This window comes from Camponotus floridanus, unplaced genomic scaffold (genome assembly GCF_003227725.1).
Source record: "Camponotus floridanus strain SB8 unplaced genomic scaffold, Cflo_v7.5 scaffold134, whole genome shotgun sequence".
NCBI classification, from domain to species: domain Eukaryota; kingdom Metazoa; phylum Arthropoda; class Insecta; order Hymenoptera; family Formicidae; genus Camponotus; species Camponotus floridanus.
Window position 1 is genome coordinate 197,683 of NW_020229253.1, and position 20,707 is coordinate 218,389.

General features: G+C 29.5%; 1 protein-coding gene across 1 annotated transcript; it reads right to left on the reverse strand.

The window, feature by feature from the left end:
- Positions 1-862: 862 nt before the first annotated feature.
- LOC105250435 (extensin-2) lies at positions 863-16,024 on the reverse strand. Its single transcript, XM_025406150.1, has 3 exons — positions 15,835-16,024; positions 4,233-4,360; positions 863-4,082 (listed from the first exon to the last, which is right to left on the reverse strand). The coding sequence occupies exons 1-3, from the start codon at positions 15,835-15,837 to the stop codon at positions 1,151-1,153; spliced, it is 3,063 nt and encodes a 1,020-aa protein (XP_025261935.1). The 5' UTR covers positions 15,838-16,024; the 3' UTR covers positions 863-1,150.
- Between the last annotated feature and the right edge of the window lie 4,683 nt (positions 16,025-20,707).

Genomic DNA, 20,707 nt, shown 5'->3' on the forward strand with positions numbered 1-20,707 from the left:
TGCATTTACCAAGGTATAGATTCTCATTTTTTGAGAATTCTATAAACCTCTCTTTATCTCCACTGAGGATACATAGACAAGAAAAATATCGGGGCAAAGTCTTTGATACCCTTTGATTCCCGATTCAGCGACTTCGCCTCGATATTTTTCTCGTCTACGTTTCTTCAGGGGGATAAAGAGGGATTTATAGAATTCTCAAAAATGAGAATCTATATCTTGGTAAATGCACCAAGTAAAATATATGTATATGCCTTGTGTACGTATAATTTTCGCGAATAATTTAAGAAAAATTTTACACGCTACCATCCGCGGTGACTCTTATTTGCTAGTTTCTTATCGCATTTTTTTGAAACTATTTTTTTAAACCATTTTTTTCTTCTATAATGCGAAAAACTTTATTTTGCATTAAAAATCATATTTCTTCCGTTAAAAGCGTTTCCTTAAAGAAAATTTCGTCAAGGAGGCTAAAGGTCGGTGCTTATTATGGTGCAACTTTACTCAATAATTACCGCTTTATTAAGCATTACAGAAAAAAATGGTTCAGGACTTTTCGACTAAGATTTCCACGAGGAATATCGCTATATAAATAGTGGGCGCCAATTAAGTGATACCCTGTATACTAAACAAATATCATTATATTTGTATAAAAAGGCAAACTTATAAAATTATATATAACTATATGTATATAACTTAATACTTTGCAATAAAATTTTAGTTATATCTTCTTTACTTATTAAAAAAATACTCTAACATACTTGGGTTATTAGTATAATAAATCTTTATATTCTTGTGTATAACATAGTGTTAAATTATAAATAAATAATTTATATTAAGGCAAAAAAATATGTTAGTGGTATTTTTATAAAATCTTTTATTCTTTTTCCATATCTATCACACATATATAAAAAGACGCACGCTGATCGGCTAAATCTTTATCCAAAAAAATCAATGAGGCAAAAACGATTGATATATAAAAAAACAATATTCTAGATGTACCGCGGTTGAAATTGCCACTATTAAATAGTAATAAGCTATTAAATTTATAATTCTGTTATTAGCTAATTTTACTATTATCATCTAATATTTTTCTTTTAAATGCATAGATTTCACTGATCAACAACAAACATAAAATCATTCACGTTATTAGCCCTCATCGTTTACGAGTTTCAAAAGCGGGTCCTTTAGGCGGTAGATATTCATAACCTATAAAAGGTCTGGGTGGCGTGGGTGGCGGCAGAGTAGGTGGTGGAGCAATCGTTCCATTAATTGGCTTTGGGGGTGGCGTTCTGAGTGTAGTTTCATAATTGACTGAAGGATACGGCGGCGGTGTAACGGTCGGAATGATTGTTGTCGGTTGCGGCGGTGGAAGATACGTTCGTTCGTATGGAGGCAGAGTTGTCGTCTTGAACGTGGAGGTAGTTCTAATGGTTGGTGTAGTAATGATAGAAGATGTAGTCCTGATAATGGGTGTAGTTGATAGAGAAGTAGTACTCGGTGTGAAAATTTTCGTAATATCTGTTGATGGACTATATCTAGTAGTCAAAGTTGTTGTACTTATGGTTCTTGTAGTAGGCTTTGTGGTAGTGCTTGGTGGAAGGTAAGTGGAAGGTGGTTGTGTAACCGGAGTATATTTTGAGGTAATAATTCGAGTTGAAGTAATGGGTCGCTGGGTAGTCGATCGTGTTGTGACTATAGGTATTCGAGTAGTTGATTGGGTTGTACTTACAGATGGTCGGGTTGTACTTACAGATGGTCGGGTAGGTGGTTGGAAAGATGGTAATGTTATAAATGAAGATGATTGAGTTACATCTTCTGGTGGCAGATAATAAGGTGGTCTAGTTGGAGGGGGTGCTGGTGGTACGTAGGGTGGTCTAGTTGGAGGAGGTGCTGGTGGTACATAGGGTGGTCTAGTTGGAGGGGGTGCTGGTGGTACGTAGGGTGGTCTAGTTGGAGGAGGTGCTGGTGGTACGTAAGGTGGTCTAGTTGGAGGAGGTGGTGGTGGTACGTAGGGTGGTCTTCTAGTTGGAGGAGGTGGTGGTGGTACGTAAGGTGGTCTAGTTGGAGGGGGTGCTGGTGGTACGTAAGGTGGTCTAGTTGGAGGGGGTGCTGGTGGTACGTAGGGTGGTTTAGTTGGAGGGGGTGCTGGTGGAACATAGGGTGGTCTAGTTGGAGGGGGTGCTGGTGGTACGTAGGGTGGTCTAGTTGGAGGGGGTGCTGGTGGTACGTAGGGTGGTCTAGTTGGAGGAGGTGCTGGTGGTACATAAGGTGGTACATAAGGTGGTCTAGTTGGAGGAGGTGGTGGTGGTACGTAGGGTGGTCTAGTTGGAGGGGGTGCTGGTGGAACATAGGGTGGTCTAGTTGGAGGGGGTGCTGGTGGTACGTAGGGTGGTCTAGTTGGAGGGGGTGCTGGTGGTACGTAGGGTGGTACGTAAGGTGGTCTAGTTGGAGGAGATGGTGGTGGTACGTAGGGTGGTCTAGTTGGAGGGGGTGCTGGTGGCACGTAGGGTGGTACGTAAGGTGGTCTAGTTGGAGGAGGTGGTGGTGGTACGTAGGGTGGTCTAGTTGGAGGGGGTGCTGGTGGTACGTAGGGTGGCCTAGTTGGAGGGGGTGCTGGTGGTACGTAAGGTGGTCTAGTTGGAGGAGGTGGTGGTGGTACGTAGGGTGGTCTAGTTGGAGGGGGTGCTGGTGGTACGTAGGGTGGTCTAGTTGGAGGAGGTGCTGGTGGTACGTAAGGTGGTCTAGTTGGAGGAGGTGGTGGTGGTACGTAGGGTGGTCTAGTTGGAGGGGGTGCTGGTGGTACGTAGGGTGGTCTAGTTGGAGGAGGTACTGGTGGTACGTAGGGTGGTCTAGTTGGAGGAGGTGTCGGTGGTATGTAGGGTGGTCTAGTTGGAGGGGGTGCTGGTGGTACGTAGGGTGGTCTAGTTGGAGGGGGTACTGGTGGTACGTAGGGTGGTCTAGTTGGAGGAGGTGGTGGTGGTACGTAAGGTGGTCTAGTTGGAGGGGGTGCTGGTGGTACGTAGGGTGGTTTAGTTGGAGGAGGTGCTGGTGGTATGTAGGGTGGTCTAGTTGGAGGGGGTGCTGGTGGTACGTAGGGTGGTCTTCTTGTTGATGTCGTAGTTGATATTCTAATATCCGGAGTTACATAAATATATCCATTCGGTTTTTTTGTTGTAGTCGATATTATTTTAATTTCTGGAGTTGTATAAGTATATATGTCCGGCCTTTTTGTTGACGTTGTAGTCGATATTGTAACATTCGGTTTTCTATAAACATAGCCATCTGGTTTTCTTGTTGTAATCGTAGCATCCGAGCCTGCAGAAGTATATATGTATGGTTCTTTTGTTGTAGTCGATGTTTTAATACCCGAGGTTGTATAAATGTATGGCTTTTTAGTTGTAGTCGATATTTTAATATCCGGAATTGTATAAATATATGGCGTTTTAGTTGTAGTCGATATTTTAATTTCCGGAGTTGTATAAATATATGGTTTTTTAGTTGTGGTTGATATTTTAATATCCGGAATTGTATAAACATATGGCTTTGTAGTTGTAATCGTAGTATCCGGGATTACAGAACTATATATGTCTGGTTCCTCTGTTGTAGTCGATGTTTTAATACCCGATGTTGTATAAATGTATGGCTTTTTAGTTGTAGTCGATATTTTAATATCCGGAGTAGTATAAATATATGGCGTTTTAGTTGTAGTCGATATTTTAATTTCCGGAGTTGTATAAATATATGGTTTTTTAGTTGTGGTCGATATTTTAATTTCCGGAGTTGTATAAATATATGGTTTTTTAGTTGTGGTCGATATTTTAATATCCGGAGTTATATAAATATATCCATCCGGTTTTTTTGTTGTAGTCGTAAAATCCGGGACTGCAGAACTATATGTGTACGGTTCTTCTGTTGTAGTTGATGTTTTAATACCCGAGGTTGTAGAAATATATATGTCCGGCCTTTTCGTTGATGTTGTAGTCGATATTGTAACATTTGGCTTTCTATAAAAATATCCTTCAAATTCTGGATCCGAAGTATATCCCGTGAACGTGTATGGTTGATTCCCTATGTTTCTTGGTGTTCTGTTAATATAATTAACGAATACATATGCGATTAAAAATTATTACTTATTATTAAAATTCGATGGGTTAAGAATTATAATATTTTTCTAAATAAACCTAATCATAATGATATATAAGTATTTTAATTTTAAAATGCTCGATTGCACTTACGAAGGTGGCAGAAAATTCTGATATTTATTTGGGTTATACTCTATCGCACGTTTCCTTCTCTCATGATTTGCATCTGCATCATGGGTGGTAAGCACGGCCACGAAAATGGCCACCCAAAGTAGCTTCCACTGTAACATAATTTTCATTATAATCCATCAATTTCATATTCATAATTCCATAATTCAAATAATATTAGGATATTAAATCCTATGCTGTCATGTTAATTTTTTAAATTATATTTTATAGCTATTACACGTTTATAATCAGTGTTCAATATTTTATATATATATATATATATATATATATATATATATAATATTATATATGTATATAATAGTAGATATTATTAAAAATATTTCTTGAATTAAAATTTTTCGAATATATTACGTCAAAAAAAATGTGTTGATATCAGTGATTAAAATAATAAAAGTTTCTTTTTTCTTTTTCCTAATAATCACTTGAGGCATTTGAGTACAATCGTAATACATTAAAGATCATCTCCGTGGGATAATCTCACGCCTCACCCATGATAGTCTTACATAACGCATCTCTGCCGTGAGATATGCAATTTATACAATGTATGTACTGTCTGTACAATTTACATCGTATTATTCGGCAGTGATGAAAGATTTACGTGAAATTTAAAATATCATATTTTCGTTATTAATTAATATTTGATATCATACAAATAATGCTATTTGTTAAATAATCTATTTACTCATTAAAACTAAAATATAACAATGTTAATAGTAAAGTAAATAGATTAATAAATTTTATTTTTGTTTCTAATGAATTTACGACTTGATTACTAGCTTTAAAATGATTAGATATAATAACGATAATTATTTATCAACGTCAACGTAAGTTTATTCACATCTTTCGAAAGATTATGCGAGTCGTAATTATGTAAATGTAAAAGGATTCATATGAACAACTTTCTTGCAAGGTTTCTTACAACTGTGAAATAACACACTATTTTGTGAGAAAAATGGCAGCACGATTTGCATAGCCTCCCTTGTCGAATGCCAGAAGTTGCTTTTGACGGAATTTATGACGGGATTTATTTGCAAATCATTTACCGACGACAACACATGAATAATCGTCATATGGTTGCAACTGTAGAATTGTGTTCAAAAAACTCCAAGAAGGAAGAAATTGCTCTTTCTCAAGATACTTGTCAAAGAATCATTAAAATTTAAATTACACATACATACACAGTAGAATGTAAAAAAGTTAATTTCAAAACCTTGTACGATCTCGCATGTTAGTTCATCGTTAACGATTATCTCGCTGCACTGATAAGTAGGACAATTATCAGAGCATAATAACTACAAACATCTAATAACAGATATGATATCCTGTTTGCTTAGTATTACACGAAAATATTAGAGATTCATGCAAATTAAATAAATCGATTGTCACAAAATATCCTTAGGCGTTTCATTTACATTTGGAGAAAGTGTGAAGCCGCGAAAGATGCTGACCGATAAGCGAGATGGATCTCAATAGCCTTTTTTCACTGAACTGACGGATGGATCGTGCAAGGTGCAAAATATTTCTTGCGTAATGCAATCAAGCGTTGAAATTTCTAATCACGCGATTGTCGCTAATGGACACACGGAAGACAGCTGACAAAGATTCGATCAATTCGCGAAGTAATTGTCGAGAAGCAAAATTTTTTCTGTATACATCTTCTCGAGAAAATTACATGCTCATATAAATAAAGAGGAAAATGTCGCAAACGCCGTTTTAGTGAAAACAAATTTTATTATTATAATTAAAGATATCAAGATATAACTAGAAACTTTCTATATAATTCTAGAGTTTGTATTAAAATGTCAGTTAATATAATATTACATAAAATACGTAATAAAATATTTGTTGAATAAAAGTTTATTAAATAGTATATATTATATAATATAAACTAAATTATATCATAACAAATAATTAATATAAATTAAAATGTAATTAATTTCAACTAAATTTAAACATGACGTAAAATTTATATTCTTATGATGCATTTAAATCTTATCAAAAAAAACTTAATTGTACTTATAATTTTTGGGCATAAAATAGATCCTAGAATTTTTAAATATTTATGTCGGATTTATTTAAAAATTTATATATATAATCTTTCTCATATTAAAAATAAATGTTAAGATTTCACGAAAAGTTGTCAATAGCTAAAGAGTAATATTGAGATATTATCGAGATTTAATAACGACTATAATGTTCATATACGAGAAATGATAGCACTAAGGTGATTTTGATAGTTTCAATATCTAACTAATAATTACATTATATGTTTAGTAACAGATTATCATATTAATATTTCTTATTGATAACCCCATTACTTATTGAGTGAATATTAATTGTAAAAAATGCAAAATGTTAAGAAGGATTAAACAAAATTATCCATCTTCCATAATTATATGACCATTTATAACAGACGGTTTACGAAGTTGTATCATTAGTTCGTCTATGACATAAATTATGAAAGTAGGCAATGTAACAAATGTGTGTGTGTATATGTGTAGTGCATAATAAAAGATTTTGAGAAAATTAATACATTATTTTTCATAATTGTTACAATATTTTACAAAAATCCAAGACAAGAAATTTGAGTTAAAACATAAATATAAATATGATTTGAATTTTACTTTGTTCTTTCATTTTCAAACAAGAATTTATTTAGTATTACATAATATTTTTATACGGAGCAATGTGCGATTCGGGAGGCATGTCGTAATACGCGATAATCTACGCAACGCATCCTTGACAGGAAAAAAAGAACAGATACCATAATTCGCGACATTCACATCGGACGCGTCCAAGCCACGCTATAAACGTTAGCTGGAGAAAGCAATTTGTCTGGTTCGGCTTAACGCGACGAACGTTCTTAGCGAAACAGTCTTAATTGACGTGGGGCGCGCGCGGTTTCAATGGGTAAGCGTGCGACCGGGTCAACCATATAAGGTGTAAATATAGTTTCTTACATAACACGCGCACGAGAGCCTAGATTATATCTTCTAATAATAAAGTACGCGAAGATCTTTGCACTTTCCAATTATTTCGGCCAACAATAATAAATGCTTTGATCGATTAATGTAACCTCCATCGATGACATATCAAAAAAAATGATATTTCAGAACATAAAAATTATTCTACTAAATGATATGTTATAACAAAGTTTTTTTTAAAATAAATTTTATGTACTATTAATAAAATATATAGTTTATATGTAGTATTATATATATATATATATATATATATATATATATATATATATACATGTAGTATATGTATAAACTATTACACTTTTAGAAATTATTATACTTTTTGAATTTAAAAAAATTCAAAGTGGGATCTGTATAACATGGTTCATATTTATTCAATTTAATTTAGCTCCACAAAGTTTGCAAGGAATTTTATTAATTATAATATTTCGTCAAACTGCCATGCTTGTTTTTTAATTATCAACATATCATATAATTTGTTATAATAATAATAGTTTTTATTTGTTGTAATAATAATAGTTTTTATTTAGAGTCCTCAAGTTTTAATTCGAGTTTTAAGTTTTTGTCATTCAATTATCAATTAATGCAGCAAGAAATAAAGTAATATCTTGGATCAGCTGTTATCAATGCATTACAATAATCATTTTTGAAAAATAAACCTCTAGCAAAAATCGTTGGCGCTGTTTTGTCTGCGACTAATGTTACTTTCTGTCTACGAAGTCACGTCTCTATCGCCGAAGAATAATATCTTTGACATGAGGAAGAATATAGAAGAGAGAAAAGAGTAATTATCAACAGCCGACAAAAGTCTAGACTATATTGTATTTGGTGTTTTCGCTGTTTAACATGACAGAGGTTCTTTTCGAACCAAGTCGTACATGCAAGCTGAAAACTGATGCCTTTGCTTTTCAGCCCCACGACATTTCACGATATGTTCAACCGATTACGTGTTACATAGTAAGAAGCTGCAGTAACATGTTCATTCGCCGCATACGTGTCATAAAAAGTATCACTTTCCCCTTTATATTAGATGGTATATAAGCAATTATTATTGTCGGATCCTTCAATAGCATTGCAGCAAAAATTCCGAATTTGGTATGAGATAAAGAAGATTTAAATGAATATAAAAGCTAAATAAGGTTTAAGTTAATTTAAAATCTAATATAAATCTCGACATCTCTATAAAAATTTAAATTAAATTAGAATTTAATCGAAATTAAATACAAAAATTACTTGAAATATCATCATATAGAAATGATAAGATCTGCATTACTTAAAAAGAGGTATTATTATTTTTCAACCATCTGAATTTATTGCTTATTCTTTCATGCTGAAGTAATGTTAGTGCTATTCTCATATTTCAAGTTATTCAAAATTTCTCTTAATTAATGATCTAGACGACAGTAAATAAGGATACGGTGGCAAGTTTATTTTTGATAAACGAGGATGTAGAATAGGATGTAGAGAGTGAGGCGTGTATAATTAAAGAGAATTCGTCGATGAATACTGTTGCCAAAAGGTAGAAGTTCATGTCTCCGCTACGTTATAATTGTATTACGTAAACGAGAGCCGATGCGGTTGACCTCGGCAAGATCGATCCCGTCCTGTCGCGGGGAGAAAAACACGGATGCAGGTGGGAGAAGAAAAAGTACAGCCGGGTATTTATCATTATTACGAAAGGACGGGAGGCTCATCTTGAAATTTACTGACCAATTTGGCCCCGAAGCGACATGCTATTGCATAATCGAAATACCACGACGGGCGGCATCTCTGATTGGTTAGCTGACTGATGCGATTCGATTGATCGACACGAATACGGGAGATGAAGACGGTCTCTGACAAATGTAAATGATCGGCTTTCCGCATTTACTATCGGTGTTATATCTATACTTGCGAGTGTGAATCATATGAGTCGTGAGAAGTCTCTTAATCTTATATTTGAGTCTTGCAATCGAACGAATGTTATGATATTGATAGATAGCGATCAAATTGCGTTTTTTATTGAGTTCTAAGATATCTTGTATTGCTTTCTATATCGCGCAACACTACTTTGCATTTCTTTCGTAAGAGAAAGGATAGAAGATTTTAATTAAGAATACTATATCTAGCACATGAATTTTTATAGCGGACTTAGATCGTCTTTAATTTAAGATTATATAATTAAAATTATATTTTCAATATTGCATTATATTTGTAAAAGCTTTTTCAATTTCATTGTAAGGAAAATATTCCATTATAAGAAAAATCTTCATTGTAAGGAAAATATTTCAAAGACTAAACTATACGTGCTTTACAAGATAATAATATCACTTTTGTAGGTGGGATTATACAGTTAAAGACACTAAACTGAACATTAAGTTGAGTGAACAACCAACAGTAGCAGAAAGCGAGAAATTGAAAGTTGCTTAATGCAGTGTGCACGTCTGCATGGCACGTCTGCTATAACAGTCGCTATTGACCTTTGCTTGGCTTTTCCGACTATCTTCCTGCCAAATGGTTGCACAATGTCTGTAATCTTTTTATTTGAACGCGCCATTTTATTAGCCATAAAAGAACTCTGTTTTTAAAAAAATTAGAGCTGAAAGAATCACAATGAAACGAGCGATAAAAGTGCAATCTTGATAAGAATTTTGAAACACGATGCTTCTTAAACATTTAAAGAAAATTTTAAAAGATGCAAAATCATCATTTATGTTTTTCTTGCAGAAAGAGAGAGAGAGAGAGAGAGAGAGAGAGAGAGAGAGAGAGAGAGAGAAAGATGCAGCATTTTTATATTATAAGATAAATAAAAAATCAACTTTGAATATTAAAACAATTAATTTTAGGAATTTTTAAGATCTGCTCATTTTAATCTAACATTTTCAATAGTATACTAATAGTTGATTTAACAGATTATTTTAATGATAATGTCATGAAGTTTATCAGCTAATTTATTTTTTTGACAACCGTAAACTGACTAAGCTTCCTTTTGATACACGACCAAAGAATTATCAGAGATATTTGCAAAATGTCTGTTTAATTAAATATGCGCATTCATTTTAGGCGAATTTATTCGATGAAACATTATATAATCACGTTTTTTGTCACGAGATGATCGCCAAAACGAGAAAAGTCCTAGTGACATCGAAATTCTCACGACTATATTTGGTGAACTACCAATATAATCTCGGCATTTCTATGTTAAAATGTTACTCAGCACTATCAAGATATAATCTGACAATATAATAAAACTATTAATTTGGCTGTGCATCAGAATAATAAATTTTAAAATTATCATAGTTAAAGTCCAGAAATTTAATTAGCTTTTATAAATATGAATTGCCAATTTGTTTACGGATATACAGTTTAAAAGATCCCGCACATTTTACATGAAAAAAGTGACTTTGGGCAAATTGACTGAAATTAAAATATATTGTAGTTTAAATAGCACTAATCAAAAGATTCCTCGGACAAAAAATTCAAAAATCAAAACTGTAAAAGATACGATGATTTGAAATGAGTGGTATTGAAGTTTAAGAAATACCTGTTTTCGAATACATAAATCAAATTAATATATAAATGTTTGAAAAAAGAATATATAATAAATTTATATATAATATGTGCCACTTTTACAATATTTAATAATTCCAAACCCATTTTGTTATATATATATATATATATATATATATATATATATATATGTGCATGCGCGCGTTGTGTCTGATCTCTGCGTAGCACACACACACACCTGACAAAAAGAGTTTGAAATCATTAAATTTTTCATATAAAATCTTTTTCATATAAAATGTGCGAAGTTCTTTATATCGACTAGAATAATTACATAAGATTATCGATATTATTATTTTAAAATATCAGTAATGTTATGATAAATATATTACTAATATAATAAAAATAAATAATTATATTGATATTTATATTTATGTTAATAATATAATAATAATAATATTTATATATAATAATAATAATAATAATAATAATAATAATAATATAATAATAATAATAATAATATTTAGTTATATTTATATTAATAATAATAATAATAATAATAATAAATGCCATAGTGTTTATATACAATATAAATAATACGAAATAACAGTTATTAATTATAAATCTTATCACATATTTAGATACCTTTATCGACAATAAGTAAAATAATTAATTATAGGCATTAATATAGTCAGAATCATTATATAATATAGTCAGAATCATATATAATATAATTAAAAAAATATTAAAAATAATTTTTATTTTACACGAAAGATAACAAAAGAAATAGATATTTAAAATTATATCAATTTCATGATTTTATATTATTTATAATATATTAGACATAAATGAATACAAATCGTTTGGCAGCAACAAATATAACGATTGGACAGAAAAGAACGAATAGATACCGAGAATTCAATTCTTTGGATACAAAGCTTCTAGGACAAGACGAATCATTAACCGAACGATTCATCATCCTGTCGAGAAACACTAATTTAAAGATTTAAAGAAAAAATTTACAGAGGATCGTGGCCCATATGATTTGTTTGCGTAACACATCGTGCATACATACTTCGGTAGTAATTACGACATTTTCGCCAGTCGTTAACGATGCACAGTCATTGACATTCAACCCGAACAAATGCTGGGCGGCGGATAGATCAGCGAAAGTTCTACGATTATATCGCAAGTCCGGCAATTAAATACTAATCAAATAGCATTAAGTAATAATTAATTAATCATAAGTTATATTTTGATTAACTATTTAATAGATATAATGTCATAATTTATACGCTATAATTTTAATTACTTGTGTATCAAAATCAATTTCTTAAAACTACATTATTAGCAATTAGTAGTATTACTATAATTATTACAGTACTTTGATAGTATCTCTTCATAATTTAATAATGTAATTTTAATTAATTATATTTTTAGTATATATTTTTAATATATTAATGTCTCAAAATTTATTTAATATTCTGGGAAGCAAAAGATTTATTCTTAATTATATTACATTTATAATACAAAATTGTAATATACGAATACATATTTATAGAACTGACAAGAACAAAAAAATATCAATTCTATTATTTTTCATAAAGTGAAAGTTTTCTATGTAAGGTTTTTTTATTTATGCAGTTAATACTTGAGAGAAAATGCGTTTTCATTATCCTATGCATTAAATGCTGATGAGTGTTGCGAGAATAAGAGTGTAAGTTCTTGTATGACATATAGAGTTGTGCCATTAACATAAAGAATCATTATTATGTCGCATTTGTAATATTATAGCGTTATGTATTGTAATATTATAATCTATATGTAAATATCATATGATCGTAATATTACTTTGTCATCAAATCTGTCAGATCACATTTTTATGCCATTATTTCGGAAAATAAAACTAAGCTAAAAACTTTCGGAATTATATCATTATAAAAAAGATATATTACCAATAATATAAATTAACAAAATACGTATTATGATATTGTAAAAAAATGTATATTTGATATACATACTAAATGGCAATAATTAATTATACAAAGAAGATGTTATTTAAATTCTAATTATGCGCTTATTTTTAATCTCTACACAATTGATTTACATAAAAATCTGGATTATGTATTCTGTTCATGTAAAATTATTGCATAATAATTTTGCTACTGTTCGATAATTACTTGTTAAATGTTGAAGTTATATTTAATTAAGAGAGATTATCACGTGAAAGTGTTAATTAGCAAATGATTCTATTTCTAGTAGAAAGTTATGCTGTACAAGTTAACTTAAAGGAGAGTTAAAATTTATTAACAATAATATTGAAATAATAATATTATTGAAATATAATATTGAAAACAATAATATAGAAATATATATATATATATATATATATATATATATACACACACACACACAAATATTGCATAATTTTAAACTTTAATTTTAATACGAATTTAATACGAATTTAATTTTAAAACGAATTTTGTATTGAATTATTAATTATCTTTTTGTAAATGTATAAAATAAGAGTTACAATATAAGTATTATGATATTACTATTATACACTTTTTTATAAAATATATGGAAAATATGAGTAAGAGAAATGAATGTTATTATATTAAATCTAAATACTATCGTCAAAAGATTATCATTTATAAGGTAAAAATTATCGTGTATTTCGAATCTGATTAATTTGCATAAAGCATATTAAATCATGAATCAGTTAGATAAGCATATTAAATCATGAATCAGTAGAGATTTATATACCGTAACTCGCTTTATATCTAAAGTCGAACAGAGAAGACGCGGTGTTATATTACGCCATGTGATTCTAGAGACTTCTAATAGCATATGAGCTAAACAGTTTGATGCGTTATTTTTAATGGGAAAAATTTATGCGATTGACCTTTGTTAGTCGAAAACGTAACTTTATTACATGATGTGAGGAACGTTTCTATTTTAATTCAAGTATTAAGCAAGAATAGACATTTTATTAATTCGATAAGGAGAATTTGTAGAAACATAACGATTACATAAATTGCTAATAAGTAATCCAATGATATTGTGTCTGTATCATTGAGATCGCAAGATCGTTTTAAATTTATTTACAAATTAGCTAATATTATGAAATATTTTACAAAAAAGGAAAAATGAATTTTGATTTCAAAAGCATTTTCGTAAAATACCTCCTAGCATTTGCGAAGCAAAGCGAAGAAACAATAGACAAAAACCATTTCTATAAGAAATAAATATGAATATAAATTTGACGAATTAAATCTAAATAATCTCAGAGTATTTTTTAAAAATTTATTCCATAAAAAATATATCGTATAAATATATCATTTGTATATCTAGTAAATTTGATATGTAATTAACTAATCAAATGAGCTATTGCTTTTAAAACATACAGTATCGTACAAAGTCGCACTTATAAAATATATTTATAGAATTAGGAAAAAATCCTTTTAAAATTTCTATCTATTAATTAAATTTTTATAAGCAATTTTTTAATCTAATTTATAAATCTGTATTTTATAAAATTTAGTATAAAAGAAAAAATTTTTTTAATATAAAAGATATAGAAATTTTAATAAATATTTAAATTCGAGAAAAATTTATAATTTAACCAAATTTTAATATACGATAATATTTTGTGATTTAATTTTAATATTTGTCTTAAATTTTAAATTTAATTGTAAGTCTGATTACTACGTTCCTTTTTCACTTATATATAATAATAATTTCATTAAACAATTTTTTTATAAGAATGATTTTTTAGTAAAATAGACAATTATTTTTGAAAAAATGTGTTAGATGGAAAGAATTTCAAGTTAATTTCAACATAATTCAAGTTAAGATGATCATAACCCTTGACATTTGCAACTACTGGAAAAGCTAGGTTCTTTACCATTAATTCTCACGTGGGAAGATTGTGCAGGTTTATGTAAATACCAAACGGTTTACTAAAAAGAATAGTATTTTACAAAAAAGAAAGTGCAAACTTTGAGAAACGAAAATAAAAGACATGATAACAGTCGGGCGTTCGCCATTGTCGCAAGAGTGTATACGAAATAAATTATCGCCGAGATGCATTACCATCGTTACATCCGTTGCGTTCGATACTTTCTACCGCGAATTCTTTGCGTTATCGTGGTACAACGGAATCGCGACCCTAAAATACATAAGACTATCTACATTCACATAAGAAATTTGCACAATGAGACTGTATAAAGTGGCAATATTTCTAAAATTCTTTTTATAAAGATTATAATCAAATTTAATATTAAAAAGTATTTCTGAGAAAAAATTTTGGATTAAGTTTCAGCAAATAAAGATTTGATAATAGAATTTGATAATAGAATTTGATAATAGAAAGGATAATAGAATTTTACTTTATATTAAGAAATTTTTAAATTTATAATTTAGTTAATATATATTAAAGCGCAAGTTTGTATTTTATAATCTTTACTATATATATATTTAATCATATATATTATTTAATCAATGAAAATCTACAAATTTTGTAAATAAATGAATGGTGCTAATAATATATGACAAATACAAATCAATAATATTTTATATATACTATTTTATATATACTATTTTATTATTGTTATGTAATTTATCTATAAATTTATATTTGTAACATTCTTTTTGTTGTGAAAATTTATAACTTTTATTATTTTTCTAAATATAGCAACACATGAAAACAAAATTGTCATCGCTTCTATTACTTTACTTTAACTTTCGCGTTTTCATTTGTAGAATCAGTTGCAACAATATATATATATATATATATATATATATATATATATATATATATATACCTTCTGCATGAGAAAAAACCACACGTATAAGAATTTATAAGAATCTCAGAACATATCGACATATAAGATTGATTAAGATTTGTGCATTGTTTAACTTCTCGATATCAAATAACGAATAATTGAGTCTGCATAAGTTCACTTTATCTCACTTTTCGACAGAAAAAGGATTCACAACCCTTTCGAATTCACCGCTTATCTCAGTTAATTAATAGTTCACGTCTATTTTCTCTCATATCACTTTATATTCACGATTCATGGTGCACTGCTACTTACCATGATTTTATCGCCGTGCTAATCACCGAGGAAGATTAAAAAAAGGGACACTTCAAAACGAATACATGCTTCGCTCAAGAGAGCGCCACGAAAGGTGACTTCTTCGTCTACAGGTAACCAAGAGCATTTATAGGATTTACCTGATCGACTGGTGGGGAGGACGGAACGTGCGGTACAGGATTATTGCCAGCACGAGATGTTCGCGGGAGGATGCTGTAATTCTGTTTCTTTCACGCATATGCACAGGTGGGGTTTGGAAAGGGGCGTTGGAAAGGACAGGTAGAGGGAGACAAAAAGCCAGAAGAAGATAGAAAGGAACATAAAGAGAAAGAAAGAGAAAAAAAGAGAGAGAAAGTGAGATTAAACATCTCATAAGAAGGACGAAGTTATTCGCGATATTCTAATGATCCGAGCAGACGATAGATATTGAATGGCGATAGCCGAAGGATTCCGTCCCTGATCGCGGTGCGCGGCTGACAAAATGATCTAAAGATAATTAGTTCGTGAGATTCAAGGATACACGCGTAATTGAAATAGAGAAATGTCGATATCGCATCCGAGTTGCCGGATAATGCATACCCAGTTTCTTGCGAGTATTAAAGAAACGCGGGTTCGGTAATGGCGTGATAAATAGCGTCTCGTTGAAACGAACTTTACAGCAATGTCGTTATTCTAGTAGAATATGTAAAATGTGGTTGCGAACGTCCTAAGAATTTATGTATCTTTTATGTAAGATTTATACTGTATATTATATATATAAGAGTCAAAGATCAAAGAGTCTAAGATCTGTTCAGTGGTCACAGGAGTAATATAATATTATATAGTAATCCTTTAATATTATATAGTAATTGTTTTGAATATATAACTTTGAAAAAATTATTATGCTAAATTTTTTTCTATTTAAAATTTAAAATTTGATATTAATTCCATCAGTTCATGATATTAAGTTTATACAATTAAAATAAAATGAGGCTCAATGTAAATGAATCAATTTGATTATATGATAACGTGTATTTCTGATACAACATTTTGCAACTGCATTCTTTCTGTGTAAAAAAATGCTGAAACTTGTTCCGTGATTCAATCAAATAAACTGATGATTTGATGAACGAACATGTCCCAAAATATCAACGATATTAAGTCTTACTTTATATTCAGGTTTTACTGTATAATTAAGAAATGAAAGAGTATATGTATGTATATTTATAAATCAATAATTATTACTTGATATTTAATTCAATGAACTTTATGATTGTATTATGCAGTAGTTTTTTACATATTTTTAAGTTCTAAAACTAATCCAAAGTATGACTAATCCAAAATAATGATAAAAATATCTCTGTAATTTAATAGTTCAAAAAGATAATCGCGGAATGTGTATATGTTCTTGTGATTTCTAATATTATTGACATTTGAAGATTATGCTAAAGTTTTATAGACTATGTATGATGTAAGACTAATCGATTTACGACTGTTCGTAGATCGATGAAAGTTGTTAGTAAAATTTTGATGATCTTCTAATAATTTCTTCTAATAATTTCTCGTATTGTTGCAAAAATGTAAAGATCATAATCACTTCCATAGTTGTAGGCTAAATATCATTTACGTTCAGTTCGAACACAATTATATATATTTTATACACATATATATATATATATATATATATATATTTATACATATATATTTTTTTTTCTCTATTTCTTTATATTTTTTAATGAAATAAAATTATGTAAAATAAAGTGGCAAAAAATATGTTATATGATATTGATTCATGTGCATTTTGATTTATATATTATCTTGATACTCGATACGTGCAATGTAGTAAAATTTCATTAATGCAAAAGATTCTATTATATTTGATTTTTATTCATTAACATATTTTCCCTGATATATTTTTTGCTTTATTCGATCTTACGATTGTACCTGGATTGTACCTAGATGATGCGTTTTACATGACAGCGACTTTTCACTTATGCGAGAAAAAAGCCGACAGACTTTTATTGCGCAAGAAAGAGAGACACTAATGTCTCTTCTTCGGTCTTATAAACTCGTCAGGCCCGGGATGCTTAGACACAATGATGCTCGACGGGTCATCGCAAACATTACGCGAGTTTCGCCGGCTTGCATTGCGCGTGGCTCTACACGACTACTGCGAAGAGTGCGGAGTTCAATAAAAGTTTAGTGTCAGTGGCGCAAGTACTTAGCGTAAATAACTGCTATTTGCTAACTATTGAGCGAATAATAATCATGTAAAGAAATCTTCAGTTTTCGCACATCTTTTAAAATAGCTAGCGATCGATCGCAATAGTTCCGAAAATTAGAGACTGCTGAGTTGTAAGGATGATAATGTGTGTATAATATGCAAAGTTGGAAACGTTACTTCAAAAAAGTAACGCGTTACCGTTTCTGTTACTTTTCGTGAAAAGTAACTCGTTACCATTACTCGTTGCTAATTTTGAAAAGTAACTCATTACCGTTACCGTTACTAAGAAAATAATGATTCGATTTATTTTTTTATACTTTTTATAATACAAAAATTAAATTAATTTATTTTAAAATATAATTATTTTATAGTATTTATTATAATTAATTTTAAAATATAATTAATACTTTTATATATTTGATAATAAATTATTCCATCATTGATGTTGTTCATATTCAATTTTTGATTTATTGTAATTTAGAAATTTTAGATTTATGAATACAGAGAAAAACATCATGCATGCATATAATTTTCCAAAATATTTGCAAACTGCTTCGTAATAGGAATGGATTTTTCAATTACTAAGGGGATACTATCCAGGATTACAAAATTAAATAAATTGGTAAAGAATTCGGCTCTATGTAATTAATAACACGATACTTAAGAAACGAGCAAATAAGAGCCAAACGCGGATGGTAGTACGTAAATTTTTTAAATATTAATTGTTCGCGAAAATTTTCGGCAAGCGAAAGACTCGGGTTCGATTTCCGATTCAACGACTTCGCCTCGATATTTTTCTTTTCTACATCTCTTCAGGGGGATAAAGAGGGTTTTATAGAATTCTCAAAAATGAGAATCTACATCTTGGTATATACATCAAATAAAATATTTGTATATATGCCTTGTGCACGTTAAAAATTTTCACGAACAATTAATGTTTAAGAAATTTACGCACTACCATTCGCGTTTGGCTTTTATTCACTCGTTTCTTAAGTATCGTGTTACAAAATTAAAGTAACGATAAAAGTAACGGTTAAATTCGTTATCGTTACTGTAAAAATGTAACGACGTTACCATTACCGTTACAGACAGAAAAAAGTAATAATTGTTACCGAAAAAAGTAATGTTAACGGTAACGACGTATCAAGTAACGCGTTACTTCCCAACTCTGGTAATATGTAATTTTTGTGAAAAAGAATTAATTTTCAAAATATGTAAAACGTATTAAATAAACTTCTTAGAAATATACTTGGTATGCTTCATAAGTGTTTGTGAAATCGACTTCAGACACTTTAAAGCATGAATGGACAAGAGGAGACAGGGAAAAGAGACAGTAAGAGCAAGATGGAATATCTGATCAAGTTGAATTGAATAATTTAGTAATATTTATTAAATATTGATTTATCGAATATTTGGTGACAAATATTAAATATTTAATATTTGTTACTGAATTATTTATTAAAATATTTGAATTATTTATTAAAATATTAAAATATTTGAATTATTTATTATGAATTATTTATTATGAATTATTTATTAAAATATTTTTATTAAAATTTATTAAAATATTATTAAAATATTAAACATTTTATTAAAATATTATTTATTAAGAATTATTTATTATGAATTATTTATTATGAATTATTTATTAAAATATTTTAACTATAAAAAAATTTGTTTATACATTAATTGATCCAATAAAATATTTAACAACTACATCTATTATTAAATATAGTAATAGGTATCAAATATCCAATTGAAATTCACAACTTAATGTTTTTGATAATTATTATTGACAATTTTTCTTCAGTATACATATAATATACACAGCAACAATTAAAAGTAAATGATGTAAATTCTTTAGTGTTGAATATATGTTGAATTATGTTTTGAATGCACATAATTTTATATCGCATTAAACGTATCGTCTGTACATTAATTATCCCTTTTTACTATTTTCTGCTTTATAAATATACATGGCGATAATTAAAAATCAAACTTTCGATATTTCAAAGGTGCAGTTTATGTGGAATTCATGCGTGTTATATTCTACTAATATCTAATTAGTAGGTAATTATTTTGACGTAGTTTATATATCTTTAGAGTTTAAATTTGGTTGAATCTTTTTTTTTCTGCATCAATATAATTTATAACACTTGCAATACTAATGTATTCCTTGCAACGTTAGTAAAAAGATAAACTTTTCAGATTTATTACCATGATATTTCTTGCAAAAAAACAATGTGCAGCGAATGCCATAAAACATTTTCGATAACAAGTTTTCCAAGATTTTTGTTAAATACAAATATATTAAGAATGAAGCAAAATGTCAAAATGTTAATTTTATCACATCTAAAGTATCAGGCACGTCAGACAAATATACGAGGAATGAAAGTCTAATGAATTTTTAATATAAGCGATCTATAAATATGATCGAAAAGAATCGTACATTCTCTATTCGCTCGCGAATTATTATAATTCATTCATGCGTGATGATTCAGAATTATGATTGAGTGGAAAAAGATTCCACTGTGAATTTTCCCAAATTAAACAAATGCTATGCTTGTTAATAATTAAATTAATAAGTAAAATTAAATTAAATTATATTAATAAATTATATTAATAAAATTAAATTAATAAGTAAATTTAATTATTAAATTATTAAATTTA